We start from the raw sequence: 12318 nt of genomic DNA on the forward strand, positions 1-12318 counted from the left end.
GCCTGTAATGAGCTGGTTCATTTTCCCTGTTTTCACCTCTCTGTTAGCTGCGCAGCAATAGGGAATAGGATGGTCGACCATCTGCAAGACCCAGAGAATTCCCCTATGCTGGGGTTTCTACCCTCTTCTTATTTGGAGCAACAGCAAAAATCCTCTTCGATTCATTTCACTGGTGAGTACTCAGCAACTATTTTCCTGGGGGAGAAGAACAGCTACAAAATCAGGGCTTGGGGTAAATGGTTCCTATGTGGCAATTTCTTTTGTATTTACACATTGGCCTTTCCCCAGCGGACCATTTATCCGAAAAGAAAACATGTCCCCTACGTAGCCATGATAAAACAAACAAGAAGTCAACCTTTTAATAGGTACTACGAGGAGTCACCTTATAAATACACAACGGCTTTCTGAGCACTAGTGGTTTTTAAAACATTGAGAAACAAACTCATTGTTATGGGAGGGTTCTGAGTCAGCCATTCGGCTCAAAGATTTAGAACTCTCTAGAAAGGCTGATGACAGGCAATGGGAAACATCATGGAACTTCAGAAGAAATTCATTCCCCTCTCTCCCTTCCTCCCCAACACGCATGAACACACACACACACACACACACACACACACACACACACATCCTGTACAGCCATTGGGCAATGGGCTACCATGGAAAAAATTAATTAGTCTATCTGGGTCCTCGTTCCTTCATGTATAAGTAGGAGTAATAACACTTATTTTGAAGGGTTGTATAAGAACCAGGGAGAAAGAAAGTGTACTCAAAAGGTGTAATTAAATATAACTAATATTAAAGTTAGTAATAGAGAAGATTCCAAAGTAATGTTGCAATTTATGACATGAGGGCTGGAAGCAAACCACAGGGAAATGTATCTCCCTGTCATGACTACACTTAAACCCCCAGGACTGTGGTGGCCCTGGCCAAATGCACCCCCAGTGGCTACAGCACTGAAAGCATATGTACCTTCTTCCCTGGTTATCCCTGGTTATCCCTCCTTACACAGAGGGATAACAGAAACCCTTTCTAGAGTTGGCAGAGTGTTCGAGGAAGGCAACATGGAATATGAAATTTTATGCAGAATAATGAAATACTCATAAGGCACCTAGGGAGACAAGGAAGAACTCAGTTTAGCCAGGGGACCTCCTACACCCATTGCAGAGAAGGATGTCGGCATGGCATCCGGATTTTGTTGTGCATACATCGCTTAATTAAATCTTGCACGGAGGAGCAATTAGGAGGATTTATCTTGGTTACTTTTACTGACCCTCATGCTAAGCAATCTGTAGATCCTGTCAGGCGTATCTAGATGGAAACTCATACGTGAACACCACGAATCTCATTATTGGCCAAGCACTCCCATGCCTCCTTGAGTTGGAAGATGCCATTCAAAGCCCGAGGAATCCGCAAAGCCAATAGAACTAGGAACATGAACTTTAGTTGAAAGAGTTGAGCAAGGTGAAGGGAACCCCTTGGAAGGGAGTGATTCTGGGAACCGCAGAGGCACCAAACATGAGGAAGGTAAACTCAAGACATAGGCACAGAGGTGGAAACCCGCGGTTCACAGAATGGTGAGCAGTTGGTGGGTATGTGACAGGTGAGAGTGGAAGATGAAGTTGTTAAGAAGTTTTTGATTTCCAGCCCAGTGAATCTAAACTCCGGGTTCCACATACGGCCAAGGAAAGGGTTCTGTACACCTCCAGGGATGCCATTCACAGAGACCTTAATGGGAATGGAATGTTCTGGAGTTGTGGAGCCTATAGTCGGTATATCAGCATAAGGTGGTGTTCTCTACACTTTGGTCTGGAAGTTTGTCGCAGAGTTTTGAGCCTAGGTATGGCCTGCTGTAAGAGCTGCTAAAGAGAGATGAATGTTATCACCTTCAGTAGATGTTAGCCTTTAAGTGATAGACAGTAGTCTTAGGAATTCTTTCTCAAAAACCACCTATTTGAGGGGCGCCTGGGTGGTTCAGGCGGTTAAGTGTACCACTTCAGCTCAGGTCATGATCTCTCTCTCAGTCTGTGAGTTCAAGCCCCGCATCGGGCTCTGTGCTGACAGCGCAGAGCCTGGAGCCTGCCTCAGAGTCTGTGTCTCCCTCTCTGTCAGCCCCTCCTCTGCTCGTGTGCTCTCTCTCTCTCTCTCAAAAATAAAAGCTAAAAAAATTTAAAAACCACTTATTTGATCAAACACAGCCCTTAGCTTAGGACTTCACACTTAGCAGGTCTACTACATGCTTGCTAAATGAAGAAACAAAAGAGCACTGATAAGAAGGAATGAATGAGCAGCTGAATTCCTTTCAAAATAGAGAATGTTCTGGAGAGCATGTACATCAGGCTAGTAACCCAAGGCCACTGGCTTGGATGGTCCTACGGAGTGAACTGGTTAAAATGTGTCTCCCTTCTCTAATTGACACATACTTTATCATACCTGCATATTGTATTTATCCATCCCTGTAACTGCAGGTTCAACCGTTCTTTACTGGTACTGTAAGGATTTAAACTATTTTATCTATCTAACTATTTTTATTATTATTAATTATTGCATGTTGGATTGCTCTCAGTGGATCTACATTCCGATAATCATAATAGTAATAATAGTCACAGTAATCATAACTATTCCTATCTCGTGCAAGACATTGTGCTAGTTGCTTCTTTATAAACACCTTCCATCATTTTCGTGTGTTAGGTAAAATTCAGATTATAATTTCACTTTATAATAAAGATACTTTAAATTCATCCGAGGTCATATGGCTAAAAAGTGAATGAAGAGCCCCACACACGTCTTCCTACTAGCTTTTTTACAGTTAGAGCCCACAGTTACTGTTAATCTGCATGAAAGTATTGAAGGCGCTTGGTATAATTATCTAATTTATCCAGCACTAAAGTAGCTTCCAAAGAACATGAATCTGGCATTTGAGAATGGGCAGGAAGTCCCATCAGAAGCCATACATAGACCATCAGCCATGTACACATCAGTTACATATCACGATCAAGTTTATAAATTCATTGATCTCTCCTGCTACAGGGCTCTCTCTTTCCTTGGAAGCCCGCTGGTCTTGCCTCCACATGACCTCCAGCCTGATCTTTCTGAAACCCCAGTTGGCCCTCTCCACTTGCAAGTTGACTATCTTCATCTATATCAGCCTTGACTCTACCAAGAGGAGCATGGTCTCCAGCTGATCCTTTAATCCCTTTCCATTCTAATTCCAACCCATTTGGCCAGCCACAGGCGTGGCCACTGCTCCCAAAATGCCAATACCGGAGCTGTGGTGAGTTACTAGAAACCTCGCTTTTGCACATTCTTTCTTTCTGCCTGAAATGCCAACTATAATCTCTTATTCATGTTATTTTATGACTCATGGAGCTTTTTCAAGGTCCAGGAGGACAGGAAATACACATGTTTTAAAATCTTTGTATCTCCATACCCAATGTCTGTCACATAGTAGGTTTCAAGAAGTATGTGCTCTGGATTAATTCAAGGTAAAAAAAAAAAAAAATCACATTTCCTGGGAAAACTCCCTGAAGTCCAGGAAAAGTTGCTTCTTCCTGTGTGCTCCCTTGAGGCTTTGATATTCTAATTGCCACATTGTTATGCAATGAAATTATGTAGTTCCATGCCTTCTTCTGGGGCTAGACTCTGAGCTCCTGGGTGGCAGAGACCAAATCTTACTCATACTCGGGTCCCTAACAACCAGCACAGGGCCTGGCTTATAGTAAGCCTTCATAGATTTCCTGGAATTGAAAATGTAATTCTAAAGCAGTCACGTGAGCTGAGCAGGGCGGGTGTTAGGCTTCTCATTTCACAGTTGAAGAAACAGGGACCCAGGGAGGAAAAAAGTCTTGACTCCATTTTCATTTGAAATCAGAGGCCCAGCCAGGGCTGGGACAAGGCCTCCCAACCCTTAGTTAGAAAGCGCTGTTGGTGGCCAGTGAACAGAGGCGGCCAGTGTCTTCCGGACTCATCTGCAGAGGCTACTTCTGGTCTGCTCCGGAGCCTGGCAGAAGCATGGGAGTGTCTTCAGGGGACAGAACTGGATGAAAGGACTCTGGTTCGCAGCCTTGGCAATGGTCTGGAGGAAGTCCTGAACTCCCCTGCGGCCAGGCACTCAATCCTAGGCAGGTTTGTGAGACCTCAGATGGTGGGATGTGCCAGGAGGCATGGGCCATTTTTTGACCTTTTCAAACCCTCATCCTGTGGTAGTGGCCTGCCCCGCACTCAGGGTCCTCTCTGGCCAACTTCTTATGACTAGAGTAACCCAGTTGTGTGCATAATTATAAATAGGTCCCCTTCCTACTCAAAAGTGTCCTACTGTGCACAATAAATTATACGGATCCCCTTTCCCTCTTGCCCCGGAAAATAGGCATAGGACCATATGGCAGCTCCGAGGGCTCCAAGTCTCTTAAACTCTCCTTTCCCAGTCTCTTGCTTCGTTTTTTAAAAAATTTTTTATGTTCATCCCCCAACCAGATTGCTTCTGGTTTTACCAAAACGAATAGATGAGGGCCTGGAGTTCCAAGTCTCTGCTGGAGTCCAAGCCCCTTTGCCTGGTGTGTTTCTGCCCCAGGCACAGGACTGGAGTCCCCCCCAGGAAATGGAGAATAACGGGGGGGGGGGGAAGCGGCAAAACTGCACCTGATTCTCATACTTGTGCTCTGGGGGGGAGAATGGATCCCATGCAGCCCGGCCCGGGCACGCGGGGGTCGGTCTCACTGGGCCACCAAGGACCTCTGGGCACTGCCCCGAGCGGGGTAAGAATTAGGGATTAAACTTGATCTGAGTCCAAAGGTGTCCAGCTGAAAACGCTCCGAGCTCCGGGAGTGGGGGGTGGGCGCAGGGCGACACCAACCAGAAGGGTGCCTGTTTTCTTCTTCGCTGCGGAGCAAGGTGTCGGGGAAAGATAACGAAACCGATATTGGAAGCTCCACGCGGCACCACGGACTCAAGGGAGCGCCAACAGGAAAGGGCTCCGGCTCCGAGCAGCATCCGAGGATGCCTGGCTTCCCGGTGGGGGCGGGGGAGGGGGCGGAGGCGCCGGGAAGACGGACCAGGCGCGCAGAAGTACACGGGCAGCGGCGGAGCCGCGTGGGGGGACGCGCGGGTGGCGCCGCGACCCCCCCTCCCCGCGGTGGGTGCCCCGGACCCCAGCCCGTGGCCGCGGAAGGATACCGCACCGCCACGCAGCCGGGGCCGAGCCGCAGGGCCGCGAGGCCGGCGCCCGCGCCCGGGCCGCGAGCGGCAAAGGCAGCGGCGGCGGCTGGCGGGCGCGGGGAGCCGCCCGGTGATTGATGGGCGCCCGGCTCAATGAGGGGGGCCCGGGCGGGGGCGGGGCGGGGCCGGCCCTGGGCTGAGCCAGTCGCGGGTGCCGCGGGGCGGGGCGGGGGAGGGGGGCGGGGTCTCGGTGGAAAAGTGTCGGTGACATTGAATGGGGAGACGGAGCGCGAGCGAGGCGCGCGCGCGCACACACGCGCACACACGCGCACACAGGGCCCCGCTCGCTCCGAGATCCCCGGCCACGTAAGTAACTATTAATACCGCCTCGCCGGGAGTTGCGGGCGTGCTGAGCTCGGGGATTGGCCTCGGGCACCATCGGCCATCCCCCTTCAATTTTAAATACACATTCCTCTTACCTCTGGGGAAGAAAGAAAGAAAGAAAGAAAGAAAAAATAAATAAAAGACGGAGAAGAAAAGCCATCAATTTTCTCCAAAACAAACCCCACCGGGCAGTTTAGGTTTCGGGTAGAGGGAGACAGAGTGGGCGTAAATTATTCCGAGGCAAGACCCAGTCATCCAGCGGGAAAGGGAACGCCGCAGGTTGGCTGGGCTGGGGGCGCATTCCCGTCCAGCGCCCCGAGGATCCCGCGGAAGCTCGCGCCGGGGGGAGCCGGAGATCACCGAGCCACCCTCGTCCCTGCCCGCACTTCTCGCTTGCTTTTTTTTTTTTTTTTTTTTTTTTTTTTTATTCCGGAGGACGATCTGGAGCAGAGCGAGCGGCGGCGACAGCATGAGCCTGTGCTGACCTCCGCCCGGCGGGCCAACCCGGGCTTTGTCGCGGTACCTGCGCCCGGCCGGCGCCGCCACTCTGTGCCCAGCGTTTGCCATCTTTTGTTGGCAGCGTTGACCGCTCGAAGTTAAATGCTCCCTTGCTCTTCTTTTTTTCCCTTCTTTTCTTTTTTTGTGTGTTTGTTTAAATTTTGGAGAGCCCTTGCGATCTTGGAAAAGCCTCAGACGCCATCTACAGTTAAAACGTAGGTAACTACCCTCTCCGGCGTCCCCCCCCTTCCACGCCCCCCACCCTTTCCACCAAAAAAGGGGGTGCAGCGCGGATTCTGTCTGCCGTGCGGCGCGAGCCGGTAGACCCGTGCTTATTTCCTTTTTCTTTTTGTTTGGTTTCCAACGCGTGGAGACCGAGCCGCCGCCGTGCGCCCCTGAAGACTTGCGCCGACTGCGGCCGGGCTCCTCCGCCCCGTCTGCGCTTCGGAAGCCTGCGTGGGGACCGCTTCGGGGGACCTGGCGTGCAGCCCCCCACCTTAGCGGTCGGGTCACTCGCCTAGATCCGCGCTGGGAAGAGAGCGGGAGAGACAGAAACTAAAAGTGCGCGGATTCTGCAAATCGCCGGCTGCTTTGGGGTAACAAAAGGACCCGAGTTGCTGCCGACTGAGCACCCCCGAGAGCCGGGCTCGGAGCAGACCAGGTGCCCGGCGGCGCCCATTTGGGGGCCCCTAACTCTTTCTCCACGTCGCCCCTTTCCCGTCCCCTCCCCTCTCGTTCCCTGCTAAAATCCGTGGCCCCGAGGCGCCTGCAGCCGCACTCGCCAGCGACTCGTCCCTCCAGCGGGTTTTTTGTTTGCCGAGTGCGATCCCCACACTCATGAACATACACAGGTCCACCCCCATCACAATAGCAAGATATGGGAGATCGCGGAACAAAACCCAGGATTTCGAAGAGTTGTCGTCTATAAGGTCCGCCGAGCCCAGCCAGAGTTTCAGCCCGAACCTCGGCTCCCCGAGCCCGCCCGAGACTCCGAACTTGTCGCATTGCGTTTCTTGCATCGGGAAATACTTATTGTTGGAACCTCTGGAGGGAGACCACGTTTTCCGTGCCGTGCATCTGCACAGTGGGGAGGAGCTGGTGTGCAAGGTAAGGAGCCCGGGGTTTGTTTTTGCTTTTGTGTGTGTGTGTTTTAAAAGGCTTCCCCGGCTGTTTGGAGGGAGCGAGAGGTCGCCGAGCTCCGGAGTCTGGGGGAGGGAAACTCGCGGGATCGTTAGCCGTGGCCTCGTTAAACGGCTTTATTTATTTGTTCGCGCTGGACTAGTTGCGAAGTTTTTAGAGCGTTGCAGACAATGGGGCGGGCGGGGGCGTTTTGGGGAGAGCCTGGGGCGGGGAGGGTGGCGGGACTGCGCGGGGGCCACGGACACGCGTGCTCCCGGAGGCTCGTGGAGCCCAAGGGATTCCTCCCGGGTGTCGCCCCCTCCCCTTCCACCGCGGAGTAGGGAATCCCCCGCTCGTTTTCGGGCACTGATGACTGGGTTCCTCTCGCAGCCATTGTTCTTAGGAGCGTGCAGGTGTGAAACCTTTGTTCAGAAGGTGCCCTTTAAAAGAGACACACAAAGGTGTCCCCTCTGGCTGCGCCGGGGGCCCAGCGCGGGGAAGGAGTTTACAAAGCGCTCTCTGCTGCCTGCAGCCTTGAAAGGAGGGTTGGGGGTGGAAATCAAAGCCGCCAGCGCACCTTTGGGTGTAGGAAATAGTGAGCCCTTTGGGTCCTTCTCTCTCCTCTCGTTTTTTTCTCATCTCCGGACTTCTGTGCCTGAACCCCTGCTCGCGCCCCCCACCCCCAACACACACCTTTGCCTGTATGGCTTATGGGCTGGCGTTTGGAGCCCCAGGCATTCGCAGTGCTAATACAGAGATGGGCACTTCAGTTTCCTTTTTGTCTTTGACCCCCAACAGTGACTGATGTGTCTGTGTGTCTTTGTGTGTGTGTGTGCACGCCAGAGGAGGGAGGTGAGAAGGGGAATAGTTGCAGAGACACAGAGAGAATACAGTAGAGCATACCGCTACCCAGGCATTGGACATAGATCAAGAATTCAATGTCACTTAATTTTACATTTGCTCACTCCTGGTTTCTCTGGGGGTGGGGGGGGGGACGGGGGGTGGTGAGCGATGAGGACCTTTGCTGTCTTTGAAATGGGCACTCTGCACAGCTGTGCTACACAAAATACATCACACTTTTACCGTTAACCACAGACTGCTTTATTTCGTAGGGGACTGGAGTCTTTCGTTGTAAATAAGGGTTTTGTGGAGGTCTTCAGTCAGTTTTGCAATTGCTCGGGGAACATCAGAGACTCTTTAAATATAGCTCCCTCCTTGTACTGAGCATTTGGTGTTTTGCATCTTCTCCTGAGTTATTGAGACTCAGAGCAACTGTGGCGGGTTAACCAAAATTCAGTAGGCTGGTCAGAGCTGGATTGAAGTCTCACAGAACGTTGCACAATAGGGGACTCATCCTTTGAAATGAATGAATTCCACAGAGCTGCCACTGTCCTGTGAAATATGCACAATCACCCGGCAGTGAGTGTATTCACTCCTTTTCCTCAACTTCAGTACATTTTAATATTTTTCAAAGGCTGGAGACGCTTATACGCAAAGGGATTCTGCCTCCAAATTCTGCAGGAGCATCTTGCTGTTATTTCTTTGTTTGAAGGCAGAGGTGACTCGCCCCTGTTCTTTCGTTCTCCCTCCAGATTCTTCAAGACATATTTCACTTGGGGCTGACCTTACCGTGTCATTCGTAGACTTGCTCTTTGGCCTGAAACTGTACTTAATCTGCTGGTTTAGTTATTGCAAAGATTGAATCAGCCCCTCGCCAATTACTGTGTGGCTGCAAGTGGACTTAAGTGCGGTATCATTGTTCTGCTTGACAGAGGTCACCCCTTTAAGACAGGCAGCCTCTGTTTTCCTGCCTTCCTACCAGAGGTGACGTGGGTGACTTTTTATGCAGGCATCCTTGTACATATCCTAGGAAGCTCCAGGTGGTTTTTGTGAGGCTGCTTCCATGAGCTACCCTCAGAAATACAGCGTGCACTGGGCTTACTGTGAGGCACTGTGAAATCTACACAGTGCATCAAGTTCCTTTTGATGTCTGAGAATAGAGACTTCATGTCTCCTAGCTCTGGGTTTGACCCAAGGAAAAAGTCTTTGCAAAAACCGATCGAATGTAAAGATGCCATGACCAGAGAGGACTGTAGAGAGAATTCTACAGGACTCTATTTGGGATCATTTAACCAAGATAAGCAAGCCTGTGTATTGTCTCCAGGGACCTACTTTAAGCTAGGGAAATGGAGGAAGGGAGCTTTAGGGCATCTTTACCTTATTTTCGTGGAAATGATGGTAGCTACAGTGCAGATTGACATAATTAGTGTCTTGGCATAATGGGCACCTTTTACTTATTTCTTTTTTTTGCAAATGCTATGAACGATGGCCTAATCTTCCTGCCTTATCTCACTGTCACATTATGTAACTAAGGTTCCAAATTAAACATTTAGAAGAAGCTGGCAACCAAGCTTATGGCTTGGTTTTGCATTTGAAGGTGATGGTTTAAATCCCAGACCAACCCCATAAAGGCCTGTTATAGCTGCTAATAAAAGTTTGGTTCCTACCCATTTGGGGGAATAGCAGGATTTGTTTTGTTTTTCATGTTCTGTCCACCATCTTGGAATTTGATCTCTTCTACAAAGGGTATGGGCTATTTCTTGAAGCTGCCATGAATGGATTTATTCATTTATTTATTTTTAATTTCTCTGTCCATTCAGTTTTTCGTCAGTGGAGCAGGGTAACAGACCGAAGGTGCTGAGCAAAAATCCTCTCTTATTTTTTAAAACATGCAACTTGGAGAAAGAAGTGGATTGTAGATAACCGTAACCCCACGAGCACTGGCGACAGAGCTTGCAGCCTAATGCTTCGGAGCACAGGGTGCCCGTTATATAACACAGTGTTTAGGTTAGCCACTGCAGCACATCTGTGACTCTCTGAAATTTTTGAGGCTTTAGTTGGTTTATGCTGCCCACAGCCTGGGTGTTAAAGTTGACTCAGGCATTTCGGATTCCTAATTGAACGGACCTCTGAGGTCACTGCTCGTAGGTCATCATTTGAGTATCAGGGTGTGATTTGTGGTCTCTGGAGATATTGAAGTATTCATTCTTAAATTTTAGGTTCTAGTGGTAACAGCTGTGCCGCCTTCCTGAGATGCCTCATTATGGTTCATTCACAATGTTACTGTTACTTTGCCGCCTCGCCCTGGGTTAGCAACAGCCCTCTGAGATTCTTACTATCCTTGTTTGACTCAGGGATTTCTTTCGGTTTTTGAACCTCAGAGTGACTTAAGTCATGGGTCCTTAAATGGCAGCCCGTGTGCCTGGATGGGTTTTGGAAGGTGTTTGAGTCCCCTTAAAATCGATCGCATATTGTGCGTGCATTGGAGACTGGACGTGGTCAGCGAAGAGGGGACAGAGCTCTTACCAGGCTCTCGTGTGGGGTCCGGACCCAAAAAAGGTCAACGGGTTCTAAAATCAATGTCTTCAGTTTCTGAAGGGGAGGGAGACCCAGTGACTCTGCGTGCTTTATCCATCTTATCCAGATTATTGGTGGCCAAGCCAGGATTAGAGCCTCAGTTTGGTGATTTCTAGGCCACGCTGCAAAATGAGGATGCAGGAGAGGATGTTCTAACTAATGAAAAAGATCTGAGAAGCTAAACGGTGGTATACCGGTGGCACTCAATGTCTGTTGTTGGAGCGTTCCTTCCAGCACTTTCCAGCAAAGCCCCCCAAGCCTGCCCCCCACTCCTGCAGGCACAGAACAGTCATGTGCCCACATTCCCAGGCAGATAGGAAAACCACATTCCAAACCCCGGGATTTGTATTCTTGATTTAGTGGGGCTCTTAACAATGAATGAAAGCTTTTTCTTATGACCCCAAAAATTCTCTGTAGTGTTAATCCCTCTCAGGTTGGTTTCAAAGGGGTATCGAGGATGGATTTTCTTCTTAAACAACCCCGCAATGAGGTGGCATTTCACAGGCTAATTTTGATTCATAGAAAATCATTGCATAACTGATTCATTGAGCTACATGGCTGTGCAGGAAATAGAGAAGCGTGTTTGCTTTCCCATTGGGGACTGCGCCGTCTTCCTAGTTCTGCCGCCAGGGCTTGATTTGACTTGTTCTCTGAACCTCGATTTGCACATCCGTAAAATGAAGGTATGGGATTAGATAATCTTACGGCAAAGTCTGTGTTTTTACCTTGCTCATTGCTCATGTGTCCCGTAGTGCTGTGCAACACAGTTGCATAAAACATGTATACAGTTGCGATAGTGCAAGATTGATGTACATTTTTGCTAGGTTTTGTTTTCGGAAGGTGAACAGGGTATTGTTTGTGCAGCTTGCGGTGGGTCAGGTTCAGATTTCGCTTTTGTTCTTCTCTAAAAGGAGGTGGCGGGGACTTCCCATTTTGTGCCGTATGACCTCTTGCAAAGCACTTTGCCTGTATTTTCTCACAGAATCCTCCCCACACTGTGAGTCAAGCGCCATTTGCCCATTGTGCACCGGAAGATTCGGAAGCCCAGAGAGGTCAAGCGGCTTAGTCAATGCTACCCAGCTTTGAGGCGGAGTGGGGAGTGGGGGGCCAGGCAGGGCCAGCGGGGTCTGGGCCCACGGTCAGTATGCTTTCTGGTCACCGCGCAAGCCTGTACGGTGGGAGGCAGCCGCGTCCTGTGATTTGGTCGTACAGCAGGGGTCTCTGACTGTGCCTTCCTGTCGGGAATCCTGTTCTAGGTGTTTGATGTCAGCTGCTACCAGGAGTCCCTGGCGCCGTGCTTTTGCCTGACCGCCCACAGCAACATCAACCAAATCACCGAAATCCTCCTGGGGGAGACCAAAGCCTATGTGTTCTTTGAGCGAAGCTATGGGGACATGCATTCCTTTGTCCGCACCTGCAAGAAGCTGAGGGAAGAGGAGGCGGCCAGACTGTTCTACCAGATCGCCTCGGCCGTGGCCCACTGCCACGGCGGGGGGCTGGTGCTGCGGGACCTGAAGCTGCGCAAGTTCATCTTTAAAGACGAAGAAAGGTGAGTGCCCCCCCTGTCCAGAACCCGTGCTCTGCCGGGCTGCCCGGAGTGGCTTGCTTCAGACGTTGGAGTGGGCCTGCCTCCCTCCCCCCTCCCTCCCTCCCTTCCTTTCTTTCCTTCCTTCCTCCCTCCCTCCCTTCCTTTCTTTCCTCCCTCCCTCCCTCCCTCCCTCCCTTTCTTTCTTTCCTCCCTCCCTCCCT

General features: G+C 50.5%; 1 protein-coding gene across 1 annotated transcript in view; it reads left to right on the forward strand.

The window, feature by feature from the left end:
• Positions 1-5508: 5508 nt before the first annotated feature.
• The window catches only part of TRIB2 (tribbles pseudokinase 2), a 28013-nt gene continuing 21203 nt past the window's right edge, over positions 5509-12318 (forward strand). The window contains exons 1-2 of the mRNA XM_039231087.1: positions 5509-7140; positions 11826-12118. Coding sequence (XP_039087018.1) covers positions 6871-7140; positions 11826-12118 — 563 coding nt within the window. The 5' untranslated portion in view covers positions 5509-6870. The remainder of the gene's footprint in view (positions 7141-11825; positions 12119-12318) is intronic.

The sequence above is a fragment of the Hyaena hyaena genome, unplaced genomic scaffold, assembly GCF_003009895.1.
Source record: "Hyaena hyaena isolate Hyena2069 unplaced genomic scaffold, ASM300989v1 scaffold_53, whole genome shotgun sequence".
Classification (NCBI taxonomy): Eukaryota; Metazoa; Chordata; class Mammalia; order Carnivora; family Hyaenidae; genus Hyaena; species Hyaena hyaena.